The sequence below is a fragment of the Equus asinus genome, chromosome 13 (genome assembly GCF_041296235.1).
Source record: "Equus asinus isolate D_3611 breed Donkey chromosome 13, EquAss-T2T_v2, whole genome shotgun sequence".
In the NCBI taxonomy this organism is placed as follows: Eukaryota; Metazoa; Chordata; class Mammalia; order Perissodactyla; family Equidae; genus Equus; species Equus asinus.
The window spans coordinates 14,044,952-14,065,015 of record NC_091802.1 but is presented as its reverse complement, the minus strand read 5'-3'; the positions used below and the strand labels follow the sequence as shown (position 1 = coordinate 14,065,015).

Below are 20,064 nucleotides of genomic sequence, written 5' to 3'. Positions count from 1 at the left end.
AACACTTATTGTTGTTTTTTTAGTTATAGCCATTCCGGTGGGCGTGCAGTAGTATTCTCTCATTGTTGTTTGCAAAGGAAATCTTTTGAAATTTTGATCTACTTTCAGACTGACAGAAAAGTTGCAAGAATAGTACACAGAATTCCTGGATACTCTTCTCCTGGATTCCCCAAATGTTAACATTTTAGTACATTTTCCCTCCCTCCCTTTTTTTGTCTCTCACTGTTTCTCCATGAACACACACACAGAGTGTTTTCTAAACTGATTAAGAGTAAGTTGCGGACATGATGCCGTTTTACCCCATGTGCTTGTATGTGTATTTCCCACGTACCACAACTAGAAGGACCCACAGCTAAAATATACAACTATATACTGGGGGGATTGGGGGAGGAAAAAAAAGAAGATTGGCAACAGTTGTTAGCTCAGGTGCCAGTCTTTAGGGGAAGAAAAAACAAAACAAAGACTTCTCTTGTATAATCACAGTACAGTGATCAAAATCAGGAAATTAACATTAAAATAATGCTATCATGTAATCTACAGACCCTACTGAGGTTTTGTTAGTTGTCCCAATAATGTCCTTTATAGTGAAAGAAAACCCAAGATCGTGAGTTGCATTAGGTGTCACGTTTCTTTAGTTTCCTCTAATCTGAACGATCTCTGGATCTGTCTTTATATTTCATGACATTGACATTTTTGAAAAATAACGGCCAGTTATTTGAGGATTTTTCTCTCAATTTGAGTTTGTCTGAAATTTTCTCATAATTACATTCAGGTTATACACTTGTAGGAAAACCACTGAAATGATGCTGGGCTCTTCTCAGTGCATCATATTGGGAGATGCATGTCATTGACTGAGTCCCATTGCTGGCGATGTTAACTTGAATCATTTGATTAAGGTGCTGTCTGCCAGGTGTTCCATTGTAAAGTTACTCTTTTACCTTTTGTAATTCAAAGTATCTGTCTTTGAGACTATGCTAATATCCTTTTACTCCCCAAACTTTCATCCACTAGTTTAGCATTCATTGACGATTTTTGCCTGAATCACTTTTTTATTATGATGCTTGGGAAATGGTGACTTTATTTATTTACATCAGAGCAGACTCATAGTCTTACTTTATTCAATAGGATATTCAAGTGGTCTCTGGTTTGGCCAGTGAGAGTCACTTCAAGCTGACTCCAGTGTCCTTTTCACATGTTTCCAACAATCTTTGAACACTTTTTGGTATAAAAAGATATTTTAGGCTCAGCGCATTTTTTCCATGTCCCAGCCCTGGAATCAACCCTTAATCTAAGAAACTTTGTCCCTTTAGTGGAGAATGGAATTTAGAAATCTGTATCTGGATACTAGATACACTCGTTAACTCTTGGGTGTTGTTTTAGACCTTCTCAGAGGATGTAACTGGGAAATAGATGTATGTACTTGTGTCCTTGTGTACACGTTCATATGCACATCTGCACTCACATCTGTATCCCTTCCTCCTCCCCGTCCTCTCTTTCTCCCTGCTTCCCTCCCTTTCTGTGTATCTGTTTGCTTATCTACCTATCTGTCTATATTAAAATCTATGGATGTCTCCAGTTCCAACCCAACACTAACCATATTTGTAACTCCCTGTTCAACAGTGTGGAACCTGTCTCCGATAATCCACACTGTGTTTACTTATCTGCTGAATCCTAGAATGTACAAAACTGCTTGAGAATTGCAATCCATTCCTCTGCAAAAAAAGAACTCTACAAATTAGAGTTTAATATTTGTTTAGAGTACTTTTTGTCTTTAGGGTGAGGTCATATAGTCCAAATGCTATGTTCAGAAGTTAATTGGGTTAATTTTTTTTTTTGGGGGGGGGTTAATTTTTTTTTAACCCTCACTTTTTGGTGTGGTTATCTTATTCATTTGAAATTCAGTTTGGTTTGTTGGTTTCTTTTAGTATGCATTTTTAGGGATTTTCTTCATCTTAATGAATTTTATTTATTCCCTTCCTCCCTCTCTCCCTTCCTGTCTTTCTAGTATATGTCAAACCTTAACATGGTTCCAAATATACCTGCACAAAAAGGTATATTCACAGAGGTGTTACCCCCTCCCCCATTCCCTCTGTCCTTTCCACTCAGTTCCTGACTACACCCTGTAGATACCTGATCTCGTTAGTCTCTGATTTCTCTTCCCTGTGTTTCTTTTTGCACAGATGATCTGATGCATGTATATTTTCTCATGAAGTATTTCTCTCCTTTTCTGGAGGGTGGTATATTACAGATACTCTTTTTGCACTTTGTTCTTGTCGTTAAACGGTATGTCTGAGAAATCCCTCCATGAGTTCATGGAGATCTCCCTCATTATTTTTAACATCTTCATGGTGCTCCTATGTGTGATATAGCATACTTTATGCAGCCACTCTCCTACACGGGCGTTTAGGTCAGTTCCAATACTTTACAAGCAATGCAGTGAGTAGCCCTGTACGTATGTAGTTTTTGGGGTGTATCTTCAGGATAAATTCCTAGAAGTGAGACTGCTGGTTCAAAATGGAAACGCATATGTAGTTTTGGTAGATATTGTCAAATTCCTGTCCCCGAGGGTTATCCCAGCTTACATGCCCCCAGCACTCTGCGAGAGTGCCTATTTTCCCTCAGCCTCACCAGCAGCATGTGTTGTTAGGGCTTTTCATATTTGTGGGTCTATGGCTATTTCAGTATATTTTTAACTTGTCTTTTTATGAGATTGACTAACTTTTTATATGTTTAAGGGCCATGTTTATATCTTTTTTTATAAATTGTCTGTTTATGTGTTTTTCCCATTTTCTCTAGAGTTTCGATCTTTTTATCACCTCAGTTTTTGTGATTTATGTATTAGGAGCCCTTTGTACTTACATTTTTCTTCCAGTTTTTCAGTTCTTACTTGACTTTGTTTATGGTGCTTTTTAACCATAAAAAACAGGGAGAGGGGCCAGCCAGTGGTGTAGTGGTTAAGTTCGTGTGCTCTGCTTCGGCGTCGCAGGGTTCACAGGTTCGGATCCTGGGCGTGGACCTAGCACTGCTCGTCAAGCCATGCCGTAGCAGCATCCCACATAAAATAGAGGAAGATAGGGATAGATGGTAGCTCAGTGACAATCTTTCTCACACACACACACACACACACACAAAACCAAAAAACAAACAAACAAAAAAACAGAAGTTGTTTTTAAAATTTTTATTTTAATGTAGTAAAATTTATCATTCCTTTTTCTTTTATTGCGTATGGATTTTGAGTCATAGTTAAAAAGCCTTTCTCTACACTCAGGTTAAAGAGGAATTCACCTATATATTTTTTCTAGTACTTATATCAAATCTGCCAGGTATCTTAGGTTATTTTCACTTTTCAAGGAAAGACCTTTCTCCAAATAAGGCTGTAAGTTTCAAGTACTGTTCATTAATCTGTGTACCCTTCAGATCGTAATCATTTTTTTCTCTCTCAGAACCTCTACTGAGGTTTTTAAGTAACTTTTTTCCCCCAAAAATACTTTCCTTAAGTTTTATCACAGTAGGTTATTTTTAAGTGACTCTTCATGTACCTGGTTACATAATCAGACTTTGTTGTGAGACTGAGGAGGCATCTCCAAGAACAAGACGTCCCAGCACAGGCTCCGTTGAGTTTGTGGGCACCGATTCTCCTAGGGCTGTTTACCTGTCATTGTCAGATCCAAAGCCACAGAGTCGTTTCCTCCCTTTGACCTAGTAACCCCAGAACAGATAATTTAGCCTAAGGAAATAATTTAAAAAGAGAAAAAACTAAAGGCATGGAGATATTAACTGAAGTAATATTTCTACTAGTGGAAAACTGGAACTATCTAAATGTTTAATAATAATGTTTCTAGTTAGGTTAAGCGTGAAAAGGCCATTCATTGGCTTCTGGAAAATGTAATCATGAAAACCTTGGGAATATGGAAACATGCCTATGTTTAAGTGAAAAACAAAACAAAACTTGTGTCTGTTATGATTATAAATGACAAAAATTTAAGCCTGCATAAGAAAGTGTAAATGGACTGTTTAAAGCAAGATGCACTTAGGTGCAGGATAAAAGATGTGGTCCAAGCAGCAGATGAGAAATCTCCGGGAGTCTTGAAGAAGTGTTGTCCATAGGTTAGGTCCTGTGGCGCATCTGTGGAGCAATTCTAGGAATGCTCCTAATGAATTGTATTGGTCACTTGCTGCAACCTGACATTTTGAAACAGGACAGAGTCCACAACTGGGGAGTGGAGGAACTTACTGATTCTACTTGAAGCTTTCTAGGTTGACTTTTAGAGGAGGGTCCCAGTATGCTATTATATTACTAAACAGAAGGATAATACTCTGGGACTGGGTGATTGTAAGATAGAACCAGGGGTACTGATGAATTCAAGGGTGTATGAGAGTCACCGATTCTATCAGTAAACAGAAAGTCACCTCTTAGCACTAATAATTGTGTGGGCGAAATTTTAGAAACTTGATTACAGACATATACCAACTATGCAATGTTATTTTTCTAATGTGTGCTTGCTTTTATTTGTTTTTTAAAGAACCAGCTGCAGTTTAATAGGAATGTTCCTACACATCCAAGCAACTTGGCAGTCCGATATTCTTGCCCACATGCAATTAGAATTGAAAAACTGAAGCACACATACAATGAGTCATACCGTTGTAAAGATTTGGATTTTAGAAACGGTCCTGACCTAAGCAGTTCTGTTTCATTTTCTGTCATATCAGAAGAGAGACTTAGCTATGCTGTCCACCTAGCCAAAAGAGATGTGAAACGAAGACAGTTTGAAGAACATATAAAAGAACATCATCTCAGAAGTCAGCCCCAGATCGCTCAGAAATGTGGTCACCCTAAGCATAAAATATGTGACCATAGGATGGAGAGGAAGGAATCAAAGAGTCAGGAAGTCTGTCGTTGCAGCCACCAGCCGTCCAAGGTAGAAATTTCCAGCTCAGGTGCCAAGGTATACCTGTACACATCTCATCCAGGACAGTCAGATCTGACCATGCCAAATTCGCCACCTGCCCATGATCCAGGACTTCAGCCACATGCCAGGACAGGTGACCACAAGAGCCTATGTGAACACAAAAGCCTGTTAGAAGTTCAGCGACTCCGGAAAGAATTGAGCAATTGTATCCATAAAATTGAAGAAACAACTAAAAAAGGTGAGGAAAATTGGATTCTTCACTTTGAAGAGATGCCATGAGAGTGAGATAATTCAAATACATTCCTTTGGGACCCTACCACCCATCACATTCCATTGCCTCCTTCTGTCACTGGAGTGAATACTCGTGACAAGCAAGTGGACCTTGAGTTTGACGGATGTCTTTTTTCCTGAAGAGTTTGCCCTGCTCTAGCTCCTCTTTCCAGCAGAGGTACATGAAATAGCTCCTTTTTTGTAGGCTGCACTTGGTAAGTTGAGTGACTGAGGGCCCAGTCTAGGAGTTGGGGCACCTGCTGTCTGAACCGTAGGTCTTCTGGCCCTTGACTGCACGTTATCCTGTCATGTTTTGCTTCTTTATCCAGAAGCCCTTCTGGCAAAATTATTTTTAATTTGTTCAAAGAGGAGCATCTTATATGTATATTGTACAGAAAACCACTTCTGACTTAGTGTTTAGATGAGTACACAGCAGTGACAAGGAAAGTTGTGGTATATGTGTAAAATATCTGACCACAGGGTAGAAAGGAAGCTGTATGATCTCGTGTACTGTGCTCTACAATTCTTCAATGTTCTCTGTGCCCTTGTGCTTCCCCGAGGAGTAGAAGATTGATTCCACATGGAGAATTTGGGGTGACCACGGCTAACAAGTAGGGGAATTGAGCCAAGTGTTCACACTGCAAGGAATAGAGAGCATCAAAAGAACTTCTATGCTAGGATAGTCCGTAGTCTATAATGATTTTTTGCATTTTAAAATTAATTAATATATGCATATGTACATATATGCATGTTATGTAAGGAATGTAAAGTGCCTTACAGAAACACTTGTGATTAACAACATAGAACAAAAATATGTAAATGAGGATATTTTGGCATGGGAAAAAATAAGGAAAGGAAAAATAAGATAGATTACAAAGGAGTTACAGATTTATTTCTGAGCTTCCTCATAGCCAGCTAAAGAGGAAAACGTGATCAGTTGCAGAATTTACAGTCTAAAATAGGAGAAACAGTTAATCCATATGTCAAGGCTGGAAAGAAATTTCTCCCAGGGGTCTTCCTAAAGAGTATGTTGTGTAATATGAGCAATTCAAAAACATTCCTATATCAGAACAGCAGCAGTGTCATGGCTCGTCCCAGTCCTCAGTGTCTGTCTGTGGCATGACCCCCACGCATACTGTGGTAGAAGCCACGCTACAGGGGAACACAGCCCCGAGGCCCACTGCTAAGCAATGTGGCCCAGGGCAGGGGGCCCTTTGAGCAGAGCTCCTCAAACTCTCTGTGGGGAAGGACTGCATCGAGTGAGGTTTTTTAGTTAAAATTTTCAATCTGTCAAAATCAATACTTTGTAAACTATAATAAAAAGGTCACGACCATGGCAAATTGCTATAAAAACCTTAAATGCATACTTTCAATTTCTGTACTTACCTTGTCATGCACTGGTAATAGTTGTGATGGCCTCTGTCTGCAGGGGCACATACATATGGTGACAGATGAAAATTAGACTGTTGGTGGTGAGCACGATGCAGTCTATACAGAAACTGATAAATGATAACGTACACCTGTAATTTCATAGTGTTATAAACTGTTAGGACTACAATAAAATCATTATTAAAACATACACTTTTACTAATAAAATATTGCTTTTATCTGACTTATATATTGGAGTTTTGCATAAGAATTTGTTTTGTGTAAACATGTTTGAAAACCGCTGACTAGAAGGAATGGGTAGACTGCATATCCCTCAGGCAATCTTCCGGAAACAATTTCTTTAAACCAGTCTTTTGAGAATGTGGAGTACCAGTGTGTACGAGAGTGTGCTTCCTGACAAACGTATGAAGACTTCAGACGTTCAAATAATTTTGGCACTTGCTATCTTAATATGTTGGAGAAAGGGTTTCTCTTTTGGATTCAAGATAAGAAAGTAAAAGAAATCTTGCTAAACATAAAATTAGGCTAATAAAAGGTTTTTAAGAAAATAGCTTTACAGATTTTGGCTCAATATAAAGAATTTAACAATAGTAAAAGATGGTTGACAGTGGAGTAGATTGTCCAGTGGGATTTGGTCCAGGGAATTCCTGCGTGGAGGGAGCTTGGAGTTAGTGTCTTCGTGTCTCTTCCATCCCTGAGTCTGTACACAGGCCCACACAATCCTGGTTTCTTGGCTGATGAAAAATGAAATCTTTTGCTACGACAGCCTGTTTTTTTTCCTTACTAAAACTACAGATCTTCAACTTTGTTTATCTCTTTGAATAATTGAAATTTTTGTAAGTTTTTATATAAAGTTTATAATCCACTTCTGGGGAAAAAAATATTTTCAGATCGGATGGAAGGAACTTTAGATCCAGATGAAGAACGGCGAATCCGAGTCAGGAGGCAGGAGCAAGCTGTTTGTTTTGCCCGGATGCTCTACGTCCTCCAGCAGCAGGTATGGGAAGCCTAGGGAGGAGTGGGACATTCAGCCTTGGGTATTGCCTTCTCCGAGAATTTCAGTTTTCCTTCTGACTCAGGAATATTAGCACCAAAGTGTCCTACCTGAATTCTAATGCTTTTGTGAGGCTAAATTTCCTGAACGCATGGACAAATAATTCTTTTTCTTTTTGTCCTCTGCCTTTATGTTTGTGTTTTATGTATATATGGCCAAGCTCCTTAAATAGTGATTTTTGACTTTTTGTGGTCATAGATTCTTGAGAATCTACTAAAAGCCGTGGGTCCTTTTCCTAGAAAAGATGCTTATATAGCACATCTTTTTCAGGTGAAGTCAGATGGATGTTTCCCTGACACCCTTGGTCCCCAGTTGTGCACCTGAGTCTCAGAGGAGAGGGAGGGACCTTGTTAGTTTCTCTTCTGCCTCATGTTTATAATGTACTAGAAGCTTAGTACATAGTAAATAATTTGTTTTTATTAAATGGTAAAGAATGAAGACTGTGTTAAGTGTCTTTCAGGACACATTTAGTGGCTGATAAATAGGCATTTACATTCTTTACGTTGTGGATAGATTTTTAAAAATGTTTTAACTTTAATGCCTTACTCATTATGCCTTTAGCTCATTTCTGTTCACTTACTGCTTGAACCGAAAACTGGACTTTTGCATTTAAAAGATAGTGCCTGAGTTCGATTTTGTTCTACATTTTTGGGGGGTTTAGTTTACACTGCTGCCATAGAGATTGTTCTAAAACACAAATCTTACCCTGTCAGACGTCTGCTTAAAAGACTTAATGGCTCTCTGTGACTTAAAGGATAAAAGCTAAGTTCTTTGGCATGGCGCTGAAGACTTCATGATCTGGCCCTCCTACCTTTCCAGAGTCACCTCCACCTTCGCTCCTTCATGTTAAATTCCTATTACATTGGGGACCAAGGGATGGAAGGTGAGCACTGTGCTCTATTCACCATCTTGAACTGGAAACCAGTATCTATTTTTTGTGTGCATGAATGAAGAGCCTTGTCTCATTTTCAAGTGACTTGAATTAATAATGGTTATATTTGGACAAGACAAGATGTATCCTTTTCTACAAAAAAGATCGGTGGAAAGGTACGAAGTTTTCATTTTTCCCCCTTTACAAAACAGGTTAAAGAAATCCAGGAAGAATTGGATAAATTGAGTCCACATAAAATTAAACACACTAAGAAGGTATGATGCAATTCAATTATGATTAATACTTATTATTTATAAGTTACATTTCCACTGTTTTGTTAGTATCGTGTGTGGGTTCTCTGCACTAATATTATTTTCAGTGCTTGTAGAAACCTGTTAGTGAGGGAGCGAGCACCTTAAATATTCTGAATTTGGGGTCACCTTCTAAGGAACAGGTTCTGAGAATAGATTTTTGTTGTTGTTGCTGCTGGTGTGCGAAAGTGAGTGGAAGAAGAAAAAGACTTTGTCATTAGAAAACCTTTAAACTTTACAATTCCCTTTACTCTGAAAAAGTTTTCACGATAGAAGTAGTTCTTAGATAGAAAGAAGATAGACTAAATATTCTTAAGGATTGGGTTAATGTTAAGAAGTTCTAAATATTGAAATAACTTCTCACGTCTGATTTATTGCCAGTCGTGGGCAATGTCCCGGCTGGCAGCTGCCCATCGAGGAGCCATTCGGGCCTTACAGATGTTTGTCACTCAGTTCACCGACCGAGGGGAGCACCCAGTCCCTGCTCGGTGTAGGGAACTGGGCAGTCTCATTCGCCAGCTTTCACTCTGCTCTGCCAAGATGGATGCTGATTCTTTTGTCCCTGATGTGGTTATAGATATCCTGCGACAAATTGAGGTATGAAACTGACTCCAATTTTTGTTGAAAGTGCGCTGTTTCTAAGCAGGAAGGTAATGTTTACCATTGCCTGTTTCATTGGAATTCATGGAGAATACAAGACAAAGCTGCTACCTAGTAAACTAAAGCTTCGCAGAGGGCAGAAGCAGCACTTCATTTTTATTTTATTGTTTTTACAGTCTAATCTATAATATTGTATTTCACTTCTTTGAGAATTGGTGACATGGGTCTAGAACATGTAACAGCTCTTCACCAGGTCCGTTGATTGAATAGGATGCTCCATTCCCTGACCATGCCGTTTAATGAAGAATTTATTAGCGTAGAAAAGGAAAACAGTAGAGCACTCTTAGATTAGTGCTTAGATTAGAATGTTTGTGTAATCTGGATAGATTTTTGAAAATAAGCACTTAAAGACACGGAAACAGAGCCTCAAGTCTTGTGACGTGGCTAGAGACTTCTGGAAGTCACAACTGGCACGTACTAGTCAGGAATGGATAGTGTTCTTAGTTCTCATTGGTGACAAAGACAACAAGAACAATGTGCCCTTAAATCTTTATGGTTCTCTGAAGTTTGCAGAGTGCTGGCACATAATTCTCCATTTCATCCTTACTGCAGCGCTGTGGTTTGTAGTAGGTTTTATTACTGCTATTTTACAGATTTAAAAAAAAAAGCGAACATCAGAGAGATGACACGGTTACTTCTCTTGAGAGCTGAGAATCAGATTCCTATCTCTGACTCCCGTGCCAGTGTTATTTCCTCTACACCACACGTTTTCATCCCAGATAAAAAGACAGCTTCTGTGTTAGTGTGACATAGTAAGCTGTTCGCTGTGGAGGAAAGGTGGTGTAGTGGGGAGAATTCTGGACTAACATGCCAGTTCTACCATGAACTAGCCCTGTGTGGTCCTAGGGCCCCTTCTGCCTTTACAGTTCCGTTATCCAGCAGATAGGTTTGTGATTTGTATTGGTTACGTTTGTGTATATATAACTCACTATCAGGAATGTTATTGTCAAATGCAGACCTTTAGACAGCATATCAAGTTGTGATATTTTTAAACTTACCATAGGAAACATTTACTGGCTGAAGTGATTTCATTTGGAGAACATATCTTCATAATCCTAGAAAGGATCTCAAGAGATTCTCTAGTCCCTTTCCCAAATTTTGAGCAAAAGTACCCTAACATAATGTTTCTTAAACATAATGTCTGTCTCCTCTACTTTTGAAAATATTCAGTAGTGCAAGAAATTTATTCTTTATTGTTGCTGTGTTAAACCATTCCACGGCTTATTATTTTGTTATTGCCTTACTGTCATCTGAACTAAATCTCCCTGGCTATGTTCAGTTGTCCTTAATTTGTACTGACCAGCTGGAGACTAAGGTCCTCAGAGCCCAGTAATGAATGAGTGGGTACTTATTAGAGGGTGTCCCTCTTTCATGAAGGGGGAACACAGATCTCCTGCCATTGAGTGACCAAAGCTGCTGGACCTGCTAAGTTTTATTCAGTTTATGAAAATTAATGTTACATGGAGTCTCTTTGCCCACTTAAAATACTACTTGAGTTTATGACGTTTTCTTTGAGGATTAAAATACTTTGAAAGCATATAGGATTATATTCTGAAGACTAGTTAATTTCTGAAATGGTGATCCTTAATTTTAGAATTTAGATGCCTTTAAAAGCAGTCATATTCTTTATCTCTTTGCTATTGGTTTTAGTGAGCTAAACATGTAAAAGAACGTGCAGAATTTCTTTTATTAATTGTATGTCCTAAATAGTGAAGTTTTTAAATTAAGTTGAACAACTTTTTGTTAGCCATTAGAGATGGCCATTTAATAACACGTTTCTCTGGAGTCCTCATTTTCAGTTTTGTGATTAAAGGTCAGACTTTTGTGAGAGAAAGAGAATAATTGACTGTTTCATGGCAGGCTTTGGAATCCCTCCTAGAAAAGAAACTGTCACCAAAAAAGGCGAAGAAATGTTTCACTGAAATTGGGAGCAGATTTCCTGTTGGTAGCCAGAGGACCTTGGAGAGATGGCCAAGTACATCACCAAAGAGAGAGAGGAGACCCTTTGTCGCAAAGGAGATAATTCCACAGGAAACAAGACAACCTTCAGTGGCAAAGAAGCTTCTTGCTGGTATGTGCCGTCAAGTGTTTATTGCAAATATTTTATTCTTTGAGATTTTCTGGACTATAACAGTTGCTGCCCTGAGGGGAAAGCGAGGATTTAAACCTCGTCCACAATAGGCACACTTGACGTAGGACAAGTGCACAGCAACCACGGTGCTTCCTTAGGCTGGAGGCTGGAGTACTCTTCCACAGGGGAGGGTGGACAAAGTACATCATAACATTTGGGCTACCCAAAGTAAAGTCCTACAGAGCTGGAAGTTAGAACCCTACTTTTTTTTTTCAAGTTTATTTACATTTCAGTGATACATATGTACCCATACACACAAATTTGATACGTATGCATTTTTTTACATAGGTGATAAATTCTTGTCTTTCCAAGAAGTAGAATTGCTAGATTATGTGGTGTGCACATTTAAACAGACACTGCCAACTTGCCTTTGAAAATGGGCATATAATTATGTTTAGACTAGCAGTGACCGTCAGTGATCATCAGTGTGTATTTCCCTATGTCCGTGCCAAGTACTTGGTGTAAGGAAATGTTTTAAAATTTCCTAGTCTCTGGGTGGAAAATGGTGTCTTACTGTTTTATATTGCATTTCCCTGATTCCTAATGAGGAAGATTATTGTTTCTTTCACGTATGCCTTAGCCCTGTGTGTTTCCCCTTCTGTGATTGGTCTGTTCACATCCCTTGTCATCGCCCCACTGGGTTCTATGTGTTTAGCTTATGGATGTATAGAAATTCTTTATATGTTCTGGATCTTGATCCTTTTTTCGTTTACATATATTGCAAATATTTTCTTAGTCATTTTTACGATTTGTTTATGATATCTTTTCTGGTACGGAAAATTTTAATTTTGTAGGCAAAATCATCATTCTTACTTAGATAATCTAATGTTTCATGAGGCCATTCTTCCCTCTCTGTTCTTTTTCAAAATTTTTCTGATGGTGATTGCTTATCTTCAGAGGAATTTAGAATGAGCTTGTCAAGTTCTGTGAAGAGTGCTGTTGGGATTTGGTTGGTATTACATTGAGTTCATAGGTTAGGGTAGAAATGACATCTTTATGATATGAAGTCATCCCATTGATTTATTCTTGCCCTTTTTCCATCCCTTCAGTTGAATTTTGTACTTTCTGCATATAAGAATTCCTGACAGAGGAATACAAAGGAATTCCTAAATTCCTTTGTTATGTTTATTTCTAGTTTTCCTGTTTTATAGTTTTTATTGCTGTTGTGAATGGGATCTTTTTCATTAACATTTTGAAGGTGGTTATTGCTACTTCTAGGAGGGCTGTTGGATTTGTACATTGCTCTTACATCGGGCACCTTGCTGAAATCTTTTATTATGATACTTTATTTCATTGGTTCTAAGGTATATATTTGAACATTTCTGAAATTGGGATGCATTCTTAAATTGATGATCTTGAATTGAATTGAGTTGATTCTTAAATTAATTGGCAATATTTAATAATTTCCTATTGGTGCATAAGATAATGATGTGTCTTGATGTTTTAGGTTTGATGAAATATGAGATTTTGTTGGTTAATTCTTTTTTATTTTCCCAGATAGATGAGATCACCTACAAATAAGTAAAGTTTTGCCTCTCTCTGCAATTTTTATACCTTTTCTTTTTCCTCTTTCTGCTTTATTGAATGGATTTTAATTCAGAATAATATTGAATAATAGCTGTAATGGTGGACACTTTCCCACAGATTTAATGGTAATGCTTCTTTATATATGACACTTACTCTTGATTTTTTGGCAGATCTGCATATAAGGTTAAGGAAATTTTCTTCTGTTCCTGTTTTGCTAAGAGGTTTTCTTTTCCGATTCTTTTTTCTTTTTCTTAGTTAAACTGATAGGATATACGTTGATGGTGGTTTAACATATTTTAATATTTTAATACTGAATTTTTAAATATGCCATTCATATCAGAGTATGGACAAATTCAGTAAATAGTTTTCCTTTTTTAATTGAAGTGGAATATGTGGATAGAAAAGTGCACAAATATAAATTTACAGCTCAGTTAATTATCAGAAAACAAACATTTGTATAATCACTATCCAAGTCAAGAGAGAAAACATTAACGAGCACTGAGAAACCCCCCTGCACCCCCCCTCCCAGTCTCTATCCCCTGCCTCCTCCCCCAAGTTACTTGGATTTTTACTGCCATGCTTTGGTTTTGCCTGATTTGGAACTTGATGAAATTAGAGTTACACACTAAGTATTTTCTTTGGATTGGCTTCTTTAACTTGACACTTTGTGCCATTCATCTGTTGTTTGTGTAGCTGTGATTTGTTTGCGTTCATTACTGTCTTCCATTGTGTGAATATATCACAATTTGTTTCTCTATTTTGTTTTAATCACTGGGTTGTTTCCAGTTTGGGGCAATTATTAAGAATACTACTGTGATTGGTCTTATATCCATCTCTTGGTACACCTGTGTGCCTGTGTGTCTGTTGGGTATATTCTCACGAGTGGAATTGTCAGGTCATAGGGTATGTGTTTGTTCAACTGTAACAGATGAAAATTCTTTTTCAAAGTGGTTTTATTATTTTATTTTCCAACCAAAAGTATATGAGAACAGCCACTACACATCCTTGTCAGCACTTGTTATCATTAGTTTTTTACATTTTAGCTGCCTGGTTGGTGTGTAAGGCTGTCATTGTGATTTTAGTTTATGTTTGCTGAATGAGTAATGATGTGAGTACTTTTTCATATATTTTTGGGCCATTTACTTGTCTTTTGTGAAGGTGAAGTCTCTTGCCTGCTCCTCCTCTCTCTCTCTCTCTCATTTTTTCTTTTTCTCTTCCTTCCTTTCTCTCACTCCTTTCTTTTTTATTGATTTGTAGTTCTTTGTAAGAGTATTCTGCATATGAACCCGTTTTCAGTTATTTGTGTTATAAATGTCTTCTTAGAAATAAGATGTGGCTTGCTTTTAAACGCTACAGTGGTGTCTTTTGATGAACAGAATTCTTAATTTCACTGTAGTCCAATGTAGCAATCTTTTCCTCTGTAGTTTTTGTTTGTTTGTTTTTGTATCCTGTTTCAGCAGCTTTCCCTGTGCTAAAGTTAAGAAGACGTTTTCCTATATTATTTCCCAGAAAAGTTTCATTTTCTTACAGGTGGATATCTGTTTGAGCTAGCATTATTTGTTGAAAAGAGTACTCTTCCCCAGAGTGGCATACAGTGCCACTTTTGTTATAAATTGTGTCCGCATATCTGTGGGTCAATTTCTGGGCCCTCTGTTCTTTTCTATTGATCTAATTGGTGGCTCTTATGCTAATGTACGCTATCTTAATTATTCTAAGTCTTGATGTCCAGGAGGACAGCTTTTGCCACCTTTTCTTGCAGAATGTCTTGGCGAATCCTGGCCCTTGGTATTTCCATAGACATTTTAGAATCAGAATTTGTCAATTTCCATCAGCCCCCCCCCCCCCCGAAAACAGCAGCGACAACAAAAAACAATCTATTGGAATTTTGATGAGCAATTGGCATCTTTACAATATTGAATTTCCCAATCCACAAACAGAAAAACACAAAAATCCACTCCATTTATTTAGGTTGTCTTTAAATACTCTGAGTAATTTATTGTGTGTGTGTGTGTGTGTGTGTGTGTGTGTGTCTGTATGTATGTGTATGGTTTTGTTCCTCTTTCATTAGGTTTATATTTATTCCTTGGTATTGCTATTTTATATGCTCTTGTAAATGATGTCTTTTAAAAAAATTTAATTTCTAATGTATATTGCTGATACTTAGACATAGAGTTGATTTTATGTATTGATCTTGTATCTAGCAACTTGCTAAGCTAATTTATTTGTAATAATTTATCTGTAGCTTGTTTGTGTTTTGCTATGTATATAATCATATCATCTATGAATAACCATTGGTTTATTTCCTCCTGTCCAATCTTTATTCCTTTTATTTCTTTTTCTTCTGTAGTTTTCTGGTTTTATTTACTTGATCTGTAGATGACTGATATAAAGGTATGTTAAAATCTCTTGTGATACTTGAGACTATTAATTTCTCATTTTGTTTCTATTCATTTTTATTTTGTATATTTTGAAGTTGTGCTGTTAGATGCATGAGAGTTCCTGTTAAATCTTTTCGATGGATTTTATATGTTATTATTATTAAGTATCTCTCTGTCTTTTTTAACGTCAGTCACTTTACATTCTGTTTTATCTGATACTAATATTGTTTTATCTGCCTAACTTATTTGGCATTTACCTAGAATAACATTTTCCATCCTTCTGTGTTCAATCTTTCTTTGCTGTTTTTTTTTTTGAGGACACCAGCCCTGAGCTAACTACAGCCAATCCTCCTCTTTTTGCTGAGGAAGACTGGCCCTGAGCTAACATCCATGCCCATCTTCCTCTACTTTATACCTGGGATGCCTACCACAGCATGGCCTTTGCCAAGCTGTGCCATGTCCACACCTAGGATCCGAACGGGTGAGCCCTGGGCCACCAAGAAGTGGAATGTACGCACTTAACTGCTGTGCCACCGGGCCAGCCCCTTTCTTTGCTGTTTTAAGAGTACTCTTTGTAAATAGTTTACTGTTGGTGTTTTTAACCCTGTTGTAGATTTCTACATTTAACCTGCTTACGTTTACTGAGATTAATGACACGTTTGATCTTCTTTCCACTTTACTTTATGGTTTTCATTTGCCAGGGTTTTTTTCCTTTGTTGTAATTTACTCCAGTAATCAAGTTTTTCTTGTTTCATTTTGTTTCCTCTACTGATTTGAAAGTTGCGTATCAGTCTGGTTTTTATTTGATTTATTTCTCAGTCTGCCACTAATTCTGTGGAACCTTCATAGCTTACTGTACCACCTCTAACGTGAATGTAACAAAACCTAATTTATGCACTTACTGTTCGATAGTTATTCACTATAATGTGATATTCTCTTCCCTTTGCTGGTAGCAGGTAGAACTAATATAGTCTCTTCCTTTTAACCAGAGTCTGCTTTTGCCAGCCTTTCCCTTCAGGACAAGTATCGTGTCTACTTGCAGTCACGTCTTCTGTGACTAGCCCAGTGTCTGGCCCATAGGCACTTAGGTGAGAGACTCTGTGCGGAAGTGTAATTGAATAAGAAAAGGCTTCTGAGCAGCAATCACAGAACTTGAGTTCTGGCTGTTGGGGGCTCACTTATGAAACTCTGGAGGAAGTGTGGAGAACTTTCCAGGCCTCTACACAGAGATGTGTTTCCTAAATGAGTTAGAAAATTAGGACAAGCTTCAGAGAGAGAATTTGGAAAACCTGCTGATCTAAAGCTCACCATATGAACAAATTTGGGAAAGCAGGCAGACAGACCACCAGCAGGAAAACGTAGACTGAAAAGACCCCGCTTCTAGTCCCACTTCTGTCATTTTGTGACCTGGCTTGATGGCTTAATCTCTCTGAACCTTAATTTTTTCATCTGTGAAATTGGGATAATAGTCCTTATCCTATGTGACTGGCTTAGTTGTTGTAAATAGCAAATTAGATAATTACTAAGTGCTATAAAGATGTAAGATGTTTTTAGTTCATCATAATAATCTCAAGTTATTAAGAAAAGATTCTATTATGTTATGCGTATTCTAACTGAAGGAAAAAATCTTTGGTAGCCATTTAAAAATGAGTTTTGTCAGGGCCGGCCCCGTGGCTGAGTGGTTAAGTTCGCGCACTCCAATGCAGCGGCCCAGGGTTTCTCTGGTTCAGATCCTGGGCGTGGATGTGGCACCGCTCATCAAGCCATGCTGAGGCGGCATCCCACGTGCCACAACTAGAAGGACCCACAACTAAAAATACACAACTGTGTACTGGGGGCTTTGGGGGGAAAAAGGAAAAATAAAATCTTTAAAAATGAGTTTTGTCAATTTTTAAGATAATAAAGCTGCGAGGTCATGAAGTAAGCAGGCTTCAGGTATCTGGAAAATGTGTTTATGCTGAACAGCTCCACAGTCCCCGACGGGCTCGGGCCCAGCCCTGGGTCGAGAGAAGACGTGGCTCTGCCGCTGCTGGCTCTACTTGTGACCTTGAGTAAAATGCTCAGCTGTCATTTCCTCATCTGAAAAGTGTAGTGATCACTGTCCACTCTGCGTGTCTGCTGAGGTTCAAATGTGAATGTGAATTATGTTATAAACTGAAAAAGTCTTGTGCAGATGTAAGAGATAATAATCATCATCTTTATTACACATTGGGGCATGGTTATAGTTAGCCCCTTTGCAGATTTATTACATTTCCTCATGGGGAAGGATGTGGTAGCTCTCATTTTTATTTATTTGTGTTTTTCTTCTTGTCCTTATAGCTGGATTTCAGAAAGTTACATTTTCTGTTTCTGTTTTAGATATCACTCTACCAAAGTCGTCCATTCTGCCTTCCTAAGGTCTTCTCGTCCCTACCTAACCCTCACCCCCAGAAAGCCGTAGGGAGCCCTTGGGGGTGGAACGCTCTCTGCCCTTTGCAGTGGGGATGCATATGTGAGCCTGAGTTGCTCTCGTGATTGATGTCATTGTTGGCTGGTGCAGTTCTTGAGTGGCTTCAGAAATGTTCTTGCAATGGTTGATTGCATTAGAACAACTTGTCAGATGGAAGGATGGTGTCCCTCCCCACTACCAGCAGTGTCCTCAAACTCAGCTGCCCCTGGAACTGGTGCTGCATTTGCATGTTGATCTCTGTAAATAAATCATAACCGAAAAGGCATCAGGACCTGGAGGTCAGAGTTGCTTTGCTGTGTGTAAACTTGGGGTTTAATAAGTAATTTATAGACCAAGGATTTAGTCTTAGCATTCTTTCCTTCTGGCTTATAGTTACTTGCTATGTGACTTCCATGGCCTTGAAAAGTACCAGATTAAAGAAGGGATGTGGGGGAATCTGGCCCTTGACCTACTGCTGTTAAAGTAGTCCAAATGGAGTTCTCCTTTTATTGTGAAATATTTAAAACATACAGAAAAAGAATGAAAATAATTAACACCTATGTATCTACTACCCAGATTTAACAAATTTTTACATTTTTGCTTTACTTGCTTCAGAATTTACTTTTAGAAATAAAGTATGACAGGTATGGCTGAAGTCCCTTTTAACTTTCTCTCCCCATCTGTCTCCTTCCCTCCCTCATCAGAGGTTACTCTTGATGTTATTATAATGTGGACCTCTTCTGTTTTTATACTGGTGGTGCTTAGGTATCTGTGTGTGAACAGTACATTGTTTCATATGCTATACATTTCATGTAAATGATTATCTTACAGCATGTGTCATTCTGCAGTCTGCATTTTCAGACCCCACTTATGTGTGTAAGACCTGTTCATATTGATCTGTGAGTTCTGATTCACTAATGTAACTGCTGTATAGGTTTCCCTTTTATGAATATACCATAGTTTATTTTCAGTTCTTATCGAGGGGCATTTGGGTTATTTCCAATTTTTTGCTCTTACGAACCATGATGAAGCGGGTATCCATGCTTATGTCTTCCCATGGATGCATGCGAGCGTTCCTCTAGACTGAGAGTGTACCTAGGAATGAACCATGACAAAGTGGGTATCTGTGCTGGTGTCTTCCCATGGATGCATGCGGGCATTCCTCTAGGCTGCGAGTGTACCTAGGAGTGAACCGTGATGAAGTGAGTATCCGTGCTCGTGTCTTCCCATGGATGCGTGCGGGCGTTCCTCTAGGCTGCGGTGTACCTAGGAGTGAACCGTGATGAAGTGAGTATCCGTGCTCGTGTCTTCCCATGGATGCGTGCGGGCGTTCCTCTAGGCTGCGGTGTACCTAGGAGTGAAACCGCCGGGCTGCGCGGTGGGCGAGTCTGCAGCTTCACTGCAGCAGTCGAGCTGCCCCTGCAGGCAGCTGGGCCAGTTTATTGCTGCACCAGTGTCTGGCGAGAGCACATGCTTTCCACGTCCTTGTTTGTTTATGCTTGGTATGGTCACATTGAAATTCCCCCCAATCTGATGAATGTGAAATGGTACCTCATTGTTTTAATTTGGATCTTTCTGATTACTGTGATCATCTTTTCATGTTTTTATTGACAGATTTTCTCTCTAAATTAGCAGTTTCTATCCTTTGCCTATTTCTCTATTGGATTGTTTATTTTTCTTGAAGATTTGTAGACATTCTCTAGATATTCTGGATATTAATCCTATGTTAATTATATGCATTACAGATATCTACTTCCTGACTCTGGCTTGTCTGTTGACTTTATGGTGTCTTTTTATCAAAAGGAAATTGTAGTTCACTGTAACTAAATTTAAATACATTGGTATTATGTTCGAGTTTAAGAAAGCTTTTTCTGCCTTGATGTCATAATCATATTCTCTTATATTTTCTTCTAAAAGCTTTAAAGTTTTTCTTTCACATTTAGATCTTCATTCTATTTAGAATTTAAGTGTTGTTCAGTGTGAGGCAAGGATCCTGTTTTGTTTGTTACCTGTGGATGCTGACGTTCCCAGCATGATTTATTGAGCAGTCCAGTCATACTCACTGATTTGTCATGTCACCTGTGTCATCTCCATCCTGCCTCGTTGGTTTCTGCCTGTTCCTGCCTCACTCCCAC

General features: G+C 38.4%; 1 protein-coding gene across 9 annotated transcripts in view; it reads left to right on the top strand.

Moving 5' to 3' along the window:
* The window catches only part of KIAA0753 (KIAA0753 ortholog), a 55,060-nt gene that overhangs the window by 7,144 nt on the left and 27,852 nt on the right, over positions 1 to 20,064 (top strand). For 5 of the 9 annotated variants that reach the window (XM_070482519.1, XM_070482520.1, XM_014832568.3 and 2 more), the window contains 5 exons: positions 4,524 to 5,148; positions 7,460 to 7,566; positions 8,707 to 8,769; positions 9,187 to 9,402; positions 11,326 to 11,536. In XM_070482519.1, the coding sequence (XP_070338620.1) occupies positions 4,524 to 5,148; positions 7,460 to 7,566; positions 8,707 to 8,769; positions 9,187 to 9,402; positions 11,326 to 11,536 (1,222 nt within the window). Of the gene's footprint in view, positions 1 to 4,523; positions 5,149 to 7,459; positions 7,567 to 8,442; positions 8,671 to 8,706; positions 8,770 to 9,186; positions 9,403 to 11,325; positions 11,537 to 20,064 lie in introns of those variants that run through there. The other 4 variants (XM_070482522.1, XM_070482521.1, XM_044745369.2 and 1 more) reach the window with 4 other exon arrangements.